At 38.9% G+C, this 18,700-nt stretch overlaps 1 protein-coding gene across 2 annotated transcripts in view; it reads left to right on the forward strand.

The window, feature by feature from the left end:
- atp10d (ATPase phospholipid transporting 10D) overlaps window positions 1-18,700 on the forward strand; it is a 218,236-nt gene that overhangs the window by 70,164 nt on the left and 129,372 nt on the right. The window contains exons 2-5 of one of the 2 annotated variants that reach the window (XM_048544369.2): window positions 4,488-4,683; window positions 7,503-7,600; window positions 8,400-8,734; window positions 11,865-12,059. In XM_048544369.2, the coding sequence (XP_048400326.1) occupies window positions 8,457-8,734; window positions 11,865-12,059 (473 nt within the window). In that variant the 5' untranslated portion in view covers window positions 4,488-4,683; window positions 7,503-7,600; window positions 8,400-8,456. Of the gene's footprint in view, window positions 1-4,487; window positions 4,684-7,502; window positions 7,601-8,399; window positions 8,735-11,864; window positions 12,060-18,700 lie in introns of those variants that run through there. The other variant, XM_059647631.1, reaches the window with a different exon arrangement.

The following is an 18,700-nucleotide window of genomic DNA, read 5'->3' on the forward strand; positions in this document are numbered from 1 at the left end:
CTCAGTAGGTCTGGCAGCATTTGTAGAGAGAAGTTACATTTTGGATCAAGTGACCCTTCCTCAGAACTGTTTACGATAAATTTTCGATGGGTTTTGATGTTTGTGAAGATATTGCTGGGATAAAAGAATGGTGTGGGTTTAAATTCTTTTCTGGTCTTTGTAATGAAATCTTTGCTACTGGGCAGAACAAGAGGACTCAGCAGACTATGCAGGAGTCTCCTGTAAATAGTCCACAATGAAACAAATATACTGCTTTGAATACTTTTGAGTGCAATAGTCTGTTGGGAGAAAGCAGCACCCACTAAATTTGTTGCAACATGGTTTGCTCTTCTACTTAGAGGAACAGTAAAGAATATGGGAATGCAGTAATTATAAGGGATTCAGTTGCAAGGGAAATAGATGGGTTTCTGTGGCTGCAAATCACATTCTAGGATGGTATGTTGCCTCACTATGGTCAGTGATGTTCCAGAGCAGCGGCAAGGCATGCTGGAGGGAGAGAGTGAACAGCTAATGTTCTTGGTACACATTGGCACAGATTTTGTAGGTATGAAACGAAAAGGACAACGTCCTAAAAGTAGAATATAGGGAGTTCAGAAGTAAGTTGAAAAATAGGACTTCAAAGACTGTGATCTCAGATTACTATCAGTTCCACATACTAGTCAGAGTAGAAATAGCAGGCTATATCAGATAAATATATGGCTAAAGAAATGGTGCAAGGAGAGGATTTCAGATTACTGGGGCAGGTGGATGGAAAACAACTTGGATAGTAGCGGCACTGATGCCTTGGGGAGTATTGGCTAGAGCAGTTGGGGACGCTTTTAACTAAAATGGCAGAGGGATGAGAACCTATACAAGAGCCAGAGGAAGGGGAATCAAGGACCAGAGCAAAAGATGGAAGAATAATTTTTTTTAAAAGCTATAGGCAGAGAAACCAAGGGCTAGGATCAAACAAGGCTGCATTGAAAAATAATGAGAACAAGACACATTTTTAAAAAAGGTCGGGCCTTCAACTAGAGATCAGGCCATCTTAGAGTGAATATTGTGTAATGAGAAGAGAAAAATTGGCCATCTGGTAGTGTACGATCCTTGGGGATGAGTGACCATAATATATTAGAATTCTTCATCAAGATGTAAATGGACTATGGTCCTCAATGTAAATAGAGGAAACCACAATGGTATGAAGCCTGAGTTGGCTATGATGGATTAGGGAATGTTACTTAAAGGGAGGATGGTGAAAAGGCAGTGGAAAACATTCAAAGAATACATGGGTGAACTGCAACATTTGTTCATTCTTTCCCATTGCAAAAGTAAATTGGGAAAGGTAACAAATAGTGGCTTCCAAGGGAAATTGGAGAGAGTATTAGGCCCAAGGAAGAGGCATACATATTGGCCAGAACAAACAACATACCTTAGGAGTGGGAGCAGTGTAGAATTCAAATAAGAAGGACAAAGAGATTGTTTAAGAGGGGAGGAAGTAGGGTATGAGACTAAGCTTGTGGGAGTGAGAAAAATTGACTGACAGTTTCTATAGCCGCATAAAGACAAAGCGATTGCTGAAGAAAAATTTAAATTCCTTCCAGTTGGTAATTTATAATGGGGATGAAATAAATGGCTGAGCAGTTAAATACATACTTTGGTTCTTTGTCCACAAAAGGAGGACACAAATAATGCACCAGAAAAGTTGGAGAACACAGGGTTTAGTGAAAGGGCTGATCTGAATGAATTCAGTATCGGTAGGGCAATGGTGTTAGGCAAATTGGTGGGATTTAAGGACGCTAAATCCTGATGGCATGATAATCTACATCCCAGAGTACTTAAGGTAGTGACCCTAGAAATATGGAGGTATCTGGTGATCATCTTCTAAGATTCTATCGACTCTGGAGCCCTCCTGTTTAAAAAGTGAGGTAGAGATAAAGCTGGAAATTACAGAATAAGTCACCCTGATGTTGGTAGTGAGGAAAATGCTGAAGTCTATTGGTAAAAGATTTAGAAACAGAATACTTGGAAAACAGTTGCAGCTTTGGACAGTGTCAACATGGATTTACAAAAGGTACATGCTTGAGAAATCTATTGGAATTTTTTAAGGATGTAATCAGTATAGTTGATGAAGGGGAGCTAGTGGATATGTTTTATTTGGGCTTTCAGAAGCCTTTGACAAATTTCCACACATGAGATTATTTTATAAAATTAAGGGATATGGAATTGGGGAGGGGTGGTGGGGGGGCAGTTAGTGTGTTCAGGTCGATAGTAAACTAGTTGGCAGACAGGAAGCAGAGAGTGGAAATAAATGGGTCTTTTTCCAGATGGCAGAGAGTGACTAGCAGGCACTGCAGGGATTTGTGGTGATCCCAGCTGTTCGCAATATATATTACTGCATTAGATGAAGGAACTAAATGTAACAACTCCATTTGTAGATGACATAAAGCTGAGTGGGAGTGTGAGCTGAGAGGTAGATGCAGAGATGGTTCAGTGGGAGTTAGACATGCTAAGTAAGTGGGAAAACGCATGGCAGATGAAGTATCATGAGGATAAATGTGAGGTTGCACATCACTTTGGTACGAAAAATAGGAAGGCAGATTATTATCTGAATTACATATAAATCAGAGAGGAAAGTGCAACAAAACTTGAATGTCTTCATACACCAGTCACTGAAGCATACAGGTGTGGCAAATGATATGTTGATCTTCATTGCAAGAGGATTCAAGTACAGGAGCAGGGCTGTCTTGCTGCAGTTATCCGGAGCCTTAATGACACCACACCTGGAATATTGTGTGCAGTTTTGGCCTTCCTATATGAGGAAGGATTTTCTGGCTCGCGAGTATAGCAAAGGCTTACAAGACTGATTTGTGGTATGCCAGGATTGACTGAGGAAAGGTTGAATTGCTTGCGTACTGGAGTTCAGAAGAAATTGATTAAGTTCCAGTAGGACCGGGCAGGATAAATGCTGAGACATGTTCTGATGGAAGGTGCGTGTAGACCAGTGGTCACAGTTTAAAGATACAGCATCAACCATTTAGCATTGAGATGAGGCAAAATTTCTTCACTTAGAATGTGGTGAGCCTGTGGAATTTGTTACTATAGAAAGTGGTCAAGGCTAAGACTTTGTATGATTTAAAGAAGAATTTGAGTGTCGCTCTTGGGGCTGAAGGGATCAAAGGATATAGGAAAGCATGAACAGGCTGTTGAGTTTGATAATCGGCCACGATCATGCTGACTGGCCTATTTCTGCTCCTATATCTTACATTCTATTATTGAAAATTACACAATGCACCTCCAACCCTGAATGTACACCCACTCAACCATTATTAAGGCAGACAAAAGACAAATTTTTTAACACATGTATGGAGTAGGTAAGAAAACACACAATGCTGTCGTTGAATATGGTCTGAAGGATTCATGAAACCTCATCAAATGATGAAGTAGGTGACAGATATATTAATTAAGGACTAATTGGGTGTTAACTGATTGTATAGTTGTTGGGAGCTCGTGTGGGTATGAATTTAATGGAGTGTGGTTAATTAAAATAAAACCCACACAAGAAGTCGCCGAAATGGTGATAGAGTAGGACTCTGCAGCCAGAGCTCGTGTGTTCTGTCCAACCGTCCACAGGCAGCATTGGCGATGTCAGGGGTGAAAGCCAGCCTGGACTCCCGGCCTCAATGAGGACTTGGACTCCCGGCCTTGAGGTGAAGCCCAACATGGTCTGTGTTGGAAGGAATGTTATTCAGAACTCTTAGTTCTGTAGCTTTCTAATTTATTGCTGAACCTTTTATTTCTTTACTTTTCTCTTTCTTTCCCCCTAAGAATTTGTACTTAAGAATATGTACCTAGTTACCTTGGTACCTAATGTATTCATGTAAGTACATGTGACACTAAAGCTAACTCTTGTAAATGTAGACTTGGACTCTGTTCAAAAATATTTATCTTCAAGTTTATAATGTACATGGTAAGTAAAAATTCTGAATGTCAGAAGTCCAGATCATAAGATGGAAAGTTGTTCTCCTTCACAGTCCTTTTGACTTTTTCAATGATTAAACAATTGTCCCTTGTTTAGTGTTTGATCAAGTGAACGGTGGTATTTTCTTGTATGAATTTTTTCTTGAAATGTTTTTGTGGGGTTTTTTTGACATTATTTCCACCCTTAGAGGGTAAGGTTGAGGCTTTCTGAATACAGAAGTTGTTCTAAAGGACTCTGCAACTCAACCAAAGCCAACAACCTGTTCTCAGGCAGAATTTCTTACTCAAAAGATTCTTGGTGTCATCCAATCTGAAATTCTGCCTTTCACAGTTTCCAAAAACCAATATTGCACAGCTCAGCACTATGAACCACTTGCTTTTCAATTTGCAAAACTCTCCTGGTTTTTCCGTTCCAGCAGTCCAAATTCCATTTCAGTTTATAGTTCCAAAAAAAATGAAAAATATGTGGTCTGTCATGTATGAATAATTATGAAGGTTTTGTTCTTGCCTTTTTAAAAATTCTTTTACAGGATCTGCATCATTGACTGAGTCAGAATTTGTTGTCCATCCCTAACTGCCCTTGTGAAGGTGATGGTGACTTTCCACCTTGAGCCACTCAAGTCCCATGTAGTACAGCTACACCCACAATGACTTTGGGAAGGAAGTTACAGATTTTTGATCTAATAGCAACGAAGGAATAGTGCTATAACTCCAAATCAGGATGAGGTATGACTTGACAGAAATTTTGATTAAAAAATTCCTCTGTTGTAAAAGAATGGGTTAATGTTAGCCCAAACATCTTAAGTGCCTGAGGAATGCTTAATATTTGTTATAAGTCCATCGTGATTAATGTTTCTATATTTTTTCAATATTATGATATCCACACCTAGTTTCTTTAAGCGTTATCATTCACATTGCCAAATGAAATAAAGCATCCTGTTTGAGGCAAACTCGCACCATTTCCTGCATGCCTTAATGGAAGACCAGTTTTTTTTTAAACTATACCCCTTAGTTATGGAATCCTCTGCTAGGGAGAGAACCCGATTAGAATCTTCCATGTCTCAACAAAATTACTTTTCATTTTTCTAATCTCTAATTAGAATGGTCAAAATGAACTCCACCCCTCCTCATAAGACAATCTCTTCATCCGAAGAATCATCTTAGATGGTGGTCAGGGAGTCATACAGCACAGAAATATACGCTTCAGTCCAAATTGTTCATGCTGGCCAAGTTTCCCAAACAAACCAATCCCACTTGTTTCCTTTTGGCTCATATCCCCCTAAACCTTCCTTATTTTGTGTACCTATCCAAATGTTTTTTAGATATTGTAACTCTACCTGGGTAGTATTTTAATATTTGGAAGTAGGTGTACTATTGGGCCTGTGGTAGCCCTGTTCATGAGTCACTGAGCTTTTGGGATCTTCTATGAATGTATATGAATCAAGGAGGTAGTTTGTTTGACGTAATTGCTACTCTGAAATGTCTGGGAATCTGTATGTTCCCTTTGACGGTATAGGAGTCAGTTTTAGTATTATGATTTGACAGTGTATTGTTGACAACAGCATTATCGAGCACCCACTAATCAGTACATTTTTTATCTTTTTTTTATTTTCAAGATGTAGGTTTCTTATTAAATAACATTTCAACAGACACCTGTTACTTGCATATGAACATACAACCTAGGAACATAGCTAGGCCATTCGGTCCACCCAGCCTGTTCTGCCAATCAATAAGATCATGACTTAGGTAAGGCAAGGGCATTAGTGTATCTCTATCTTAAAAATATTCAACGACCCTACCTCCATGTCTTCTGAGGCAGAGTTTCAAAGTTGCACAATCCATTAAGTAAAAAAAAATTACCTCATCCCTGTGTGAAAGGAGCGAGCTCAATTTTAAAATAGTTCTGGAATCATCCAAAAGAGGAAGCATCCACCTGATCAAGCCTATTCAAGATCTTAAACTTCAATAAAATTGTTCTTTGCTCTTCTGAACCCTAGAGAAAAGAAGCCTAACCTGTATGATTCTTTCTGAAAAGACAACCTACCTGTTCGTCATATCTACCACACAAGCCTTGTCCACTATCTCCAATGCATTTATATCTTTTGTTGAAGATCAAACTGCAGGGAGTATTTGAGATATGGTCTCACCAAAGCCCTATATAACTGAAGCATATCCTTTCATGTTTGACTCTCTTGTAGTAAGGACTACCATTCCATTTACCTCCTTAATAAATTGCTGTAACTGTGTGCTTTTTGTGACTGATGCACTAGAATACCCAGGTCGTTCTACACCTTGAAATCCTGAAGTTGTTCTTTTAAATAATGCTCTAGTTTTTCATTGTTCCCGCTTAAGTGAACAACTTCAGATGTTCTTACATTATCTGCCAGACTTTTGCCACTCACTTAATCTGCTTATATCAACCTGTACTCTTGTTAGGTTGGCTTCACACTATATTTTCTGACTTTTCTTTGTATCTATAAATTTTACCAAGATACCTTCAATCCTTTCATCTGAGTCATTGACATTGAATTATAAAGTGTTCTATGGGACCTAACTCCTCATATCCTACAAATCTGAAAATGACGGATTTACTGATTGTCTGTGATTTTTTAGATGTCAGAAAACAATCCTCCAAGTATGCTCTCTTTGACATCATGACCTCTGGGTTTATTTGGAATCTTCTGTAAGGCCTTATGGAAATCGAAGTACCGTACATCATTAAGCACCTCTTTAGCTGCTACCCCCTCCCTTCTACTTCCAAATGCCCACGGTTGATTGGTCATGCTGAAAGAGTGTCAGCTTCCTTTTAATGCCTGGTACATCACACCTGAGCTCATCTGGGTCACCAGATAATAATCAGTGACAGAAAACATTATTCCTATCTGTGCCCACTAAACTGAGAAGAGCCAAAGCCAGTTGTAGCTCCTCGCCTGTTACCTAGTGGAGAATAGATTTAAAATAGTAAGGATCACATTTAAATCATGTGTTGAACAGCAAACATGTTGATTGACACATTTGGGGCAATATTAATAAGATTATTAATTATATAATGGGGAATCATAGACCAGATGTCCCTACTTGATGGGGTGGGCTGGACAAACAGGTGCAAGGACCACCTATTTCACGGGTCCTGCTCCACTGGGTGACAGCAGTGGAGAGAGGGGGGACAAGATGCCCAACCAGGAAGGAAGCAAAAAGAAACCATTGGAACAGCCTTAAAAATCAAACAAGGAAATAGATGAGAATAATTTTGCTTGCAAACAGAAGGAGGAGGTCAGGCAGAAAAAAAACTTGAAAGAGATGAAAGCAAAAGCTGCAGCAAAGAACCAGTCAGTTCTGAAAGCACTGGAAAGTCAGGCAAGAAGTAATGGGGAACACTGGAATGTCTAAACTAAACTGTGCTAATGTCAACTCCAGATGACAGAAGATTAATTTGCAGTCTTCTTTTGTTATCTTCTGCTTATATTTCTTACTGTAAATTGTATATTTGTTTAAAATGCCAATAAATTATTTTTCCTTTTTTTCCAAATTAAACGGCAAAACAGTTAGTGCCTTGTGGCACACTGGTAATCCTGCTAACTCAGCGCCTGACTACCTGGATTCAAATCCATGCCTTGGGCTGTCTCATAATACATCTGAACAGGTTGGTTTTCAAGCTCTTTTGTGGTGCAATGGTGGTATCCCTACCTACAGCCAGGAGGCCCAGGTTCAAGTCCCACCTGTTCCAGAAGTATGTCATGACATCTTTGAGCAGGTTGATAGAAAATAGGTTTATAAAAAGGGGAAATAATTATCAAATAGACACAAGTAAGTCCAATAGTAAATTAAAGATAAATTCATTCATCCAGAGCGTATATTTACCTGGAAAGAATAGTTGAGGAAAGTAGCATAAATCAATTTTAAAGGGAGCTGGATAACTACAAAGTAAAGGGGGAAAAAAATCAAAAGATATGGTGATGGTGAACTGTTGCTTCTCAAATCTTTCTTAGGTTGAAAGACCCTGATGTGTTTCTCTACTGTTCACGTTTAGAAATGATGAATTCTTAGAAATTTGCGGTAGGATGTTGAAATAATTTGTAAATGCACTTGTTCCCACTAGGGGGTGCCATGCCCTTAGTAATTCAGTTCGGCAATGTAACACAATGAAACATTTTTTTAAAAGAAGGAATACACCGTAATGACATAAGTATGGGATATAATATGGTAATATCCTGTGCCATCTGTGATAATTTGTTTAATGTCAGTTTGAATCATTAAGTATGCTTCTAAAAATTAAAACAAGCTTAATTATGAAAACGCAGAAGAACAATTGAAAGATTATATATTTTACAGAAAAGAAAGATCATTTCAGTAATTTCATACAATTTCAACTCTTAAAATTTCTGACTTTGGTGATAAAGCTTCGATATAGATTTTATTGTTGTTCATTGTGCTTTTTCTAGTTGAATGCTGGTCAATCCAGAACACCCAAGTATATCTGCTGGCTAGTACTTACAAAGATGGCACACCCCATCCAGTGGGCGCGCTACAGATGGCAGAGATTGCTGTCTACAGATGGAAGCAATAATGGCTACACTCGATCATCATTACCAGGATGGTTCAAAGCTTCCCAACCACAGAAAACTGGATGCAAACATCGATTAGTAATTCCTTGCCTTGGTGGATTTACTGAAGAATATGAAAAGGTTTTCAAGAATTACATGACCAATAGGATTCAAACAAACAAATATACCTTGTTGAACTTTATTCCAAAGAATTTGTTTGCACAGTTTCACAGGTACTGACTGGCTTAACAATTTTAAGTTGCCAAAGATAGGTAGGAGGACACCTCAGTTATGATTATTGTTTCTCCTAGTACTTTGGTGTACAGGGGTGCAAACAGAATCTGAACAAATTCCGGAGGCTGAATATTGCTCTATCTGATCTGTATTTGTTTTACATTGTACCAGGCACATAGTTGTTTTGAGTAACACTATATTTTGGCAGAGGGATGGGGAATGTTCCACTTTGGAGCTATTTAGCAACAATTGTGCTTGACTGCTGGTCCCACTGGACCCTTGTTTTTCGTTAGCTGGATCTTGCAACTACCAAGTTGAATCCTTTTAGAATTGTCAGACCAGTCAGTGTTCTGTCGGCCTCCTGGACTGCTAATCAGAAGGTTTTGAGCAGAAGATCCATGGAATTTTGGAAATTGTGTTAGTCATGATAAGCTATCTTGAATTGAATTTCGAAGCAGGTGATTGTTTTCAGGATCTGATGCACAACAGGTTGTCTTAAACCCCATCGTTAACCTGAAGAGAATTTTTGGTGTCATGAACTTTCCTGGAGCCATTAAAATCAAAATGTGACATCAGGCCATATACGAGAAATTAAATTGGATGGCTAAAAGCATCATCAAAGAGGGAGAACTTAAGGAAGAAGGTCTTAAAGGAGAAAAGTGAGGTAACATAGTTGTGAATTATAGGGAGGGAACATCAGAGCTAAGAGTCCTAAACAACTAAGAGCATGGCCACCAATGGTAGAACACTTGAAACCAAAACATTCAAGAGTCCAGAATTAGAAGAATGCAAATTTCAGAAGATTGAGGGCCTGTAGGAATATACAGAAAGATGGGAGGGTTAGGGCACGGAAAAATGTAAAAGCAAGGATAAGAATTTTAAATTGAAGTTGCTTGACGGGTGCCAATGTCAGTCAGTGTGGAGCATATGGATGAAAGGTAAATACCTAGGGTACAAGAAAAGGTTTAAACATTGATGAAATCAGAAGACCCTTCCCTAAGGGTGGCATGGTGGCTCATTGGTTAGCACTGCAGCCTCACAGAGCCAGGGACCCGGGTTCGATTCCCGCCTCGGGCGACTGTCGGTGTGGAGTTTGCACCTTCTCCCTGTGTCTGCGTGGGTTTCCTCTGGGTGCTCCGGTTTCCTCCCACAGTCCAAAGATATGCAGGTTAGATGGATCGGCCATGCTAAATTGCCTGTAGTGTTCAGGGGTGTGTGGGTTATAGGGGTATATTGGTCTGGGTGGGATGCTTCAAGGGGCAGTGTGGGCTTGTTGGGCTGAAGGACCTGTTTCCACACTGTAGGGAGTCTAATTTAAATTTAAAATTTAAAGACTGGCTTGAAGAATGAAGTTTCTAAGTAAGTTTCATGTCTGTGATTTGTTGCGGTGTCTGCAGCTCTGCCTCTCACTCAGTTATGAGCTGAATGTTCTGCAGCTGAGAATACCAAAAGTGGGTGTGGTGGCCTTGATCTCATGAGTGCCCGGAAGTTCTCATATTCTGTAAACCCCGCACACCACCTTCCCTGTCGTTTCTAATGTGTCTTAGTTAATTAATAATTGCTACTTGCTTTATAATTAAAACAACCGCCACTTCCCAATTCATTTAGTACTGCCAATCAACTTTGCAATGCTTATAGAACAGCACAATGGTTATAAAAACCCATGGTTTCTAATAGTACTAATTACTGATTCACCTGCTGCTTCTGCTGTAGAAAACTGGAAATCAAGTGTTGGAGGCTGTGAAAAAGTGGAAGACAAAAACCATATCCTCCCTGCCCATCACTGAACTCTCCACAGAATCCCTACAGTGTAAACAGGCTATTTGGCCCAACAGGTCCACGCTGACCTTCTGAAGAGCATCCCACCCAGATGCAACCCCCTGCCATATCCCTGTAACCTGCATTTCCCCCATGGCTAATGCACCTAACCTACACATGCCTGAACATTATGGGCAGCTTAGTGTGGCCAATTCCCCTACATGCACATCTACTTAGCTGATTTTACTTCTTGCAATAAACTTTACTTAAAGCACCTCTTTGCAGTAAACTCCCAAATATATTCACTTGAATTCTTCCTCAATGATGGCATGGCCTCCTTCACACTGTGCACACTTACTGACTGAGTGCTTTTAAATCCTTGTATTATCACAGTATAATTTAACAATCTAGGAAATAAGTTTTACAATATAAGGAATGTTATTTGCAGGTACTTTTAACAAATGTGTGCATTTGAAAAAGAAAAATTTGCCCCCTACACCTGAAGTGATTACTTTGTTGTTCTCTTCACAGTTGCTACCTGATGTGCTGAATATGTCTAACATTTCCAGTTTTTATTTTGGACTCCCAGGAACTGTAGCATTACTTTCTAGACCAAAGTCAATGGGTCATAAGGCAAACATCAAATGGCATTTACTGTATTGCTGCAACACTTGAAAATTAAAATCGCTTTGGAAATGTAGCAGGAAAAAAATTCCTAATCTCTCCAGAAAGCTACTTTCCTTCATTCTTCTCCTTTCACCTACATGTCTAGTTAGAACATTATGATTTGTATTTGATCGCATCTGTACTGTGTTCCTGGGGCATGTCTGGTATTTTTTAAATCTCACTGTCTGCATTTGCCACCATAGGTCTCTTGTCAGGGAAGCTGATATTTTGGCACCAATGTATAGCATTGAACACAATGCAGATGTTTCACACACGTTGATTAATATTTTAATAGTAGATGGTATGCCACAAACATTTTGGTTCTTTAACTTCTAATCTGCTATATTTGCATGGTGACAATGTCTGGTATTAGATATATTTATTTTCACAAGTTTTGGTTAACCCACAGCAGCATGATAACTTTTAATAGTTTTATTGGCCAAAGTATTTTTTTTAAATATTGAAGCTTGGCATATCTATTCACCAGGCAAAACCATTTCATTCTCCCAACTGCTGCAATAAAATAATCTCCTAACTTAATGCCATTTTGATCACCACTGATTGCTGAAGTAAAGTACATTATTCAGGAGAGAAACACTAATCACTTCTCCCACATGTGTATGAAGCCTAATGTAATTTTTGAGATCCACATTCTCTGGGCAGGTCAGCTTGGAGTAATTTCATTTTCATTTTCTATGTTCTTAGGGTTGCAAATCTTTACTTCCTGTTCATTGTTGTTCTCAATTGGGTCCCGTTAGTGGAAGCATTTCAAAAGGAGATAACCATGCTGCCATTAGTAGTGGTTCTTGCAATTATTGGAATTAAAGATGGAATTGAAGATTACCGTCGCTACAAATTTGACAAGCAAATAAACAACCGAACAACTAAAGTATATGACAAGTAAGTCTGCACATTCCCCTTTCTTCAAATTAACAAAAGTTTTGTAGCTTGCTACAGCTGAGGAAGAGTGTCAATATTTGTTCAAGCAATGTTTAGGTGTGTGTTTTTTTTAAGGCCAAAGAATTTGTTTATCAAGTGCCAACTAGCCACTAATTTAAAAAAATGTCTTGTATGCTGTACTTATGCCTCTGCCAATCATTTACACAGGATTACTCCCTCCTTCAAATATGTGAACTTACTGTTTTAGTGCAAGTCTATTTCTACTTGAAAGCTTTGTGCTTTCTTAAGATCATTCTGGACTTTCAAAAGAATGTGATAAGGCTCATGATATTTAATTATTATTTGGAAACTTGATTTTTAAAGTGTGCCACTATGTAAAGCTGTATGTTTGATTTATAATTCTGTAAACTGTTTAAAGGGAAATAAATAGTATTGGTTTCACTTTTGACTTCTGAAAGTGGTAGTGGATTGTCCAAAGTTTTTTGTTTACAAGCATCTAAATAAGGTCTTTAAAATTCCTGAAGTGAATAATGGAGCATATTAGAAAGAAAGGTAGAAGATCAAATCCTGTCATGGAAGATGGTAGAATTTGAATGTAATAAAAACCTGGAATTAACAACCTAATGGTGATCATGAAACCGTTGTCAGTTGTTAGAAAAACTCGGCCAATTCACTAATGTTGTTTGGAGAAGGAAACTGTTGTCCTTTCTCTAGCTGGCCTCCAGGCCCGCAGTAATGTTTTTGACTTGTAACTGCAGTGAGGGATTGGCAGTCAGTGCTGGCCTAGCCAGCAACATCCAAATACAATGATTTTTTAAAAAATGTTACTTTGGATCTGATCCCAGCCATCTGATCCTGTCTGCATTACAATTCCAGAGTGGTGGAAAAGATTTCCTCTTTCTCAAGATTCATGAGCTGTTAACTGTTCTATTGGTTTAATATTTGTACAGTGTCTTTCATTGTATCTTTCTAAAATGAATAGCGTGTGATGTTGCATTCGGATTTTTAGGAGTGAGTGCATGAACAAATAATTCACCTAGATTTCCCACACAAAAAGCTGCTATTGATAACTTTTATATGACTGTACTCTAGCAGAGGTTTAAAAATACATACCCATTCTTAAAGAAAACCACACTGATTACTGACTGAAAGAGAGAGGAATGAAGGTTTCATTTCATCACTCCTCGGAGATCTGCTTTTTGATACCTGGTTGTGTTTCCAGTGAGCTTAATAGAAATACAGATATACAATACATTTGCTAAATCTAACTTCAAATTTCACTCCCATCAATTCAGAAAGAGAAATACCAAGAAGTAACAGACCTGCAATGATTTTTAAAGACTGATCTTTCCACTATCTATATAAGTATTTTTTATCCTGACCTACTTTTAGTCTTTTTGTATCTATTTCCAGTTAATAACTCCGTTACTTTTACTTGCGTTATCCCAGTCTAAGATAATAAAATGTGAGGCTGGATGAACAGAGCAGGCCAAGCAGCATCTCAGGAGCACAAAAGCTGACGTTTCGGGCCTAGACCCTTCGTCAGACCCCTAGGCCTGAAACGTCAGCTTTTGTGCTCCTGAGATGCTGCTTAGCCTGCTGTGTTCATCCAGCCTCACATTTTATTATCTTGGAATTCTCCAGCATCTGCAGTTCCCATTATCTCTATCCCAGTCTATATAAGTTTAACGAAGTCCACCATTACCACCTACTAGATAGCATGGACTGGATACAAATAATTTTGCACTGGGTTATTATTCATAAGTACATTTCAGATTATTTTCCTTGGAAGGTTCTTCATTCACTTCATGTCAAAATTGAAATTTTTGTTTGTTTCTTTTTGCTAATGTTAAAATATTGAGATGCTTTATACAATAAACCTGACAATTTTCTTATATTGGTTAAGAATGAGCTGGTGCTAAACTTTGTGGCTTATTTCTATTATTTAAGAATAATGCATGCCGAGATCAAGTGGCATTGGAAATTATGTTTAACAAATATTAATCTTGCCCGGACAAATACTGTGTTGTTTGCTATGGTAATAATGGGATTTACTGGAAATAATTGTCAGTCAACGATGTGTATTTTTAATGGAATCTTGCAGGGTCCTAACGAGTTGTTTAATATGTCAACCCAGCAGTGTCTATGAAAGACAGTAAATAGCTCTCAATTGAAGAAAATTCCTTCTTTCTGCAGGCAGGTATCATGCTTCAACACCGCATCCTTGCCCACAGACTTTCTATCACTTTGGGCTGAATTCAGTCTTTCAAAAATGGTTGCGTTGAATTCAAATTAGAAATTAAAATGCAATATATATATATAGTGACTGATGCAAAATAAATTAGTCTCATTGACAGAATCTGATAAGTATATAAGTTAGTACCAGTTTGCTGGGCATTTCCACCCTTGTTACTTTAGTTATTCAAAAATAATTATGACTGCATAGTCATAGCATTTAATTCTGTTCTAATGTTTCCTCAATTAAAGGAAGATGATAGCATAGTGATCATTTCACAGGAATTCCACAGACCCAGGCTAATACTCTGGTGACATGGGTTCATGTTCTACCAAGGCAGTTGGTGAAACTTAAATTCAGTTCTTAAACCTGGAATTGAAAATCTCAGCATCGTTGACCATGAAACCATCAGTCCCATTCAGGGACTGTTTCACGATGAAGAAGATTTAACTGAACCCCAATCCTTAGACGCACACATTTCACTCATTGTTTTCTTAGAACATGAGAAATAAGAGCAGGAGTAGGCTATTCAGTGTCTTGAGCTTGCTTTACCATTCAAGAAGACAATAGCTACTCTGCCTTGGGCCTTAATTCCACTTCCGTCCAAGCTCATCCTAGATGTGAACTCACTGATATTTCAAAGAATCCATCTATATCCTCTTTAAATACTTTCAGTGATCTAGCCTCCGTAACTCTCTGGGCTACTCATTCATTACCCTCTTAGAGAAGAAATTCCTTTCTATCTCCATTTTAAATGCCCATTACACTGGTACTAACTTGTATGTAGTTCTTATCAGATTCCATCAATGAGACTAATTTATTTTGCATCAGTCACAGATGTATTATGTATATTTGCATTTTAATTTCTAATTTGAATCCAACCCAACCATTTCTGGAAGATCCTATTCAGCCCAAAGTGATAGAAAGTCTTTGGGCAAGGAGGCGGCGTCGAAGAATGATACCTGCCTGCAGAAAAAAGGAATTGTCTTCGGTTGGGGCGGCATGATGGCTCAGTGGTTAGCACTGCTGCCTCACAGCACCAGGGATCTGGGTTCAATTCCAGCCTCAGGCAACTGTTTGTGTGGAGTTTGCACATTCTCCCCATGTCTGCATGGGTTTTCTCTCACAGTCCAAGGATGTGCAGGTTAGGTGGATTGGCCATGCTAAATTGCCCATAGGGATGTGTAGGTTAGGTGGGTTGTGGAGGGATGTGTCTGGGTGGGATGCTGTGAGGTTCAGTGTGGACTTGTTGGGCTGAGGGGCCTGTTTCCACATTGTAGGGATTCAATGATTCTGCTTGTCCCCTTGTTCTGTAAATATAGCCCTAAATAAAATTCCTATTCTACCTTGTCAAGTCCCCTCAGAATCTTGTATTTTGAATGAGATCACCCCTCATTCCTCAAAATTCTAATGGAAGACCTATTTATCCCTAAACAAAAATAGAAGTTGCAGTAAGGGCTCAACAGGTCTGATGGCATCTGAGGAGAGAAATTAGAGTTAACGTTGCAGGTCAAATGACCCTTCCTCAGAGCCTAACATAACAAAGTGTGTAGCTGGATGAACACAGCAGGCCAAGCAGCATCTCAGGAGCACAAAAGCTGACATTTCAGGCCTAGACCCTTCATCAGAGAGCCTCTCTGATGAAGTGTCTAGGCCCGAAATGTCAGCTTTTGTGCTCCTGAGATGCTGCTTGGCCTGCTGTGTTCATCCAGCTACACACTTTGTTATCTTGGATTCTCCAGCATCTGCAGTTCCCATTATCTCTCTTCCCCAGAACTTATTTAGCCACTCTCAATATGTCAACCCCTTCATCCCAAGAATCAGCCTTGTGAATTTCTTTCAAACTGCATCCAGTGTCAGTACATTATTTCTTCAATATGGGAACCAAAATTGTACACAGTATTTCACGTGCAGCCTCACAATCACCCTACACAATCATAACAAGACTTCCCTATCTTCACCTAACTCCAACCTACTAGCAATAAAGGCCAAAATTTCATTTGCTTTTTTTAGTTAGTAGCTTCACCAACATAGTAACTTTTTTTGTTTCATGCGCAAGAAAACCCAAACCCTCTGCGCTGCATTTTTTGTTTTGGAGTTTCTCTATTTAAGTGACTGTCTGCCTTTTGACTGTCACTTTCTGACATAAAATTGCTAAGTTTTTATCCACTCACTTAACCTAACTTTAAGGTTTTGTAGATTGCTTTTGCCCTCATCACAATATGCCCTATCACCTATTTTGTATTATCACTCTTCCCATCTCTAAGTCATTAATATAGAGAGAAAAACGTTAAGGCCTTTTGGACTGATCCTTGTGGCACTCCTCTAGTTATATCTTTACAACCTGAAAAAGACCTATTAATCCTGAGTCTATCTCCTATGCTTTAACCAATCTTTAAGCCATGCCAATACATTAGCCCCATTACTCCTATCTTCTGCAATAAACTTTCTGTAGCGCCTTATGGAAATCCAAATATACTACATCTACTGGTTTGCCTTCGTTAATTCTACTTGTTATTCTCCTCAAATAACACTTGCAAATTTGTTAAACATGATTTCCCTTGCAAAAAAAAACATTTTGACTCGGTTTGAGTTAGTAAGAACCGCCGATGCTGGAGTCCGAGATAACACAGTGTGGAGCTGGAAGAACACAGCCGGCCAGGCAGCATCAGAAGAGCAGGAAAGCTGATGTTTCGGGTCGCAACCCTTCTTCTGAAGATGGGTCCCAACCCAAAACATCAGCTTTCCTGCTTCTCTGATGCTGCCTATTTTGACTTGGTTTGATTGTGTTAAGCTTTACTAACGTCCTGCTTTTTCTTCCTTAATAAATGGTTCCAGCATTGTCCCAGCAACAGATGTAAGGTGGACTAGGCCTATAGTTTCTTGCTTTTATTCTCCCTCCTTATTGAACAGAGATTTCACATCAGTGGCCTTCTGGTCTGCTGGAACCCTCCTAGAGTCCAGTGAGTTTGGGAATATTTCAGTCAATGCCTCCGTTATCTCTACAGTTACCTTTTTTAAAACACATGGATACGAGCTGTCATGTCCTGGTGACTTGTCTGCCTTTAATTACATTGGTTTGTCAAATACATTGTCCCTTTCCTCCCATTAGCGCCTGGCTTTTTTGTTATTCACTAGTGGGACATGGGTATGGGGCTAGCTGGGAATTCCAGGATTCCTTGCAACAGTGAGGGAATGCTGATGTATTTCCAAGTCAAGATGCTGAGTAGCTTGGAAGGGAATTTGCAGGTGGTGGTTTTCCAATGTACCTGTTGTCCTTGTCATTCTAGATTGAAGTGTTTGTGGTTTTTGACGATGTTATTTCAGGATCATTGGTAAATTTTCTGCAGTGGGTCTTGTAGATCGTACACACTGCTGCTACTGAGCATTGGTGTTGGAAGAAGTGGTTGCTTGTGGGTGTTTTGCTTATCAAGCAAGCTGCTTTTTTCTGGATGCGTCAAACTTCTTCAGTGTTGTTGGAGCTACACCCATCCAGGCAGGTGGAAATATTCCATCATGCTCTTAACTTGTGCTTTGTAGATGGTGGACAGATGTTGAGAGTCAGGAAGTGAGTTACTCGCCACAATATTCCTAGCGTTTGACCTGCTCTTGTAGCCACTGTATTTATAAAGTTAGTTCAATTGAGTTTTTTGTCAATGTTAGTCTTCAGGATGTTAATAGTGAGAGATTCAGTGATAATAATGCCGTTAAATGTCAAGGGGCAGTAGTTAGATCATCTCTCATTAGAGATGGTCATTATCTGGCATTTGTGTGGCGTGAATATTACTTTTCACTTGTCAGTCCAAACCTGGGATTGTCCAGATTTTGTTGCATTTGAACATGGACTGTTTTTCAGTGTTTGAGGAGTCACAAATGGTACTGAATATTGTGCAGGGAAGACCAATACAAAATATTAGATTCATTTATTTGCCATTTCCCCGTCCCCTGTTGTTAATTCCCAGTTGCAATCAGTTCCACAATTATTTTTTCTTTCTTTTATACACCCATTGAAGCTCTTGCTATTTTTTGCCAATTTATTTCTATGTACCTCTTAATTAGATTGTTAGTTATCTCCTGCCAGTTCTTTATTAAAAAAAGTTACGAATCCTCTGGCCTTCATTTCTAATTGGATGCTCTCCTTGACTACATTTGACTTGAGTGTTTCATTCTTTGTATCAGATTATTTTTGAACAGAATAAATTTTTATTGAGCTTTACGTAATATCCGTTTAAATGTCTGTCACTGCTCATTCACTGTCCTTCCCTGTAATCTCTCTTCCAAATCTGCTTTAGGAAACACTTTATTTGTGCATCTGGAATTGTCCTTATTTAAATTGAGCTCACTGGATTGAGAGTGTAGTTTCTCTCTTTCAGACTGGGCTTGAAATTCTACCACGTGGTAATTA

Source organism: Stegostoma tigrinum, chromosome 1 (genome assembly GCF_030684315.1).
Source record: "Stegostoma tigrinum isolate sSteTig4 chromosome 1, sSteTig4.hap1, whole genome shotgun sequence".
In the NCBI taxonomy this organism is placed as follows: Eukaryota; Metazoa; Chordata; class Chondrichthyes; order Orectolobiformes; family Stegostomatidae; genus Stegostoma; species Stegostoma tigrinum.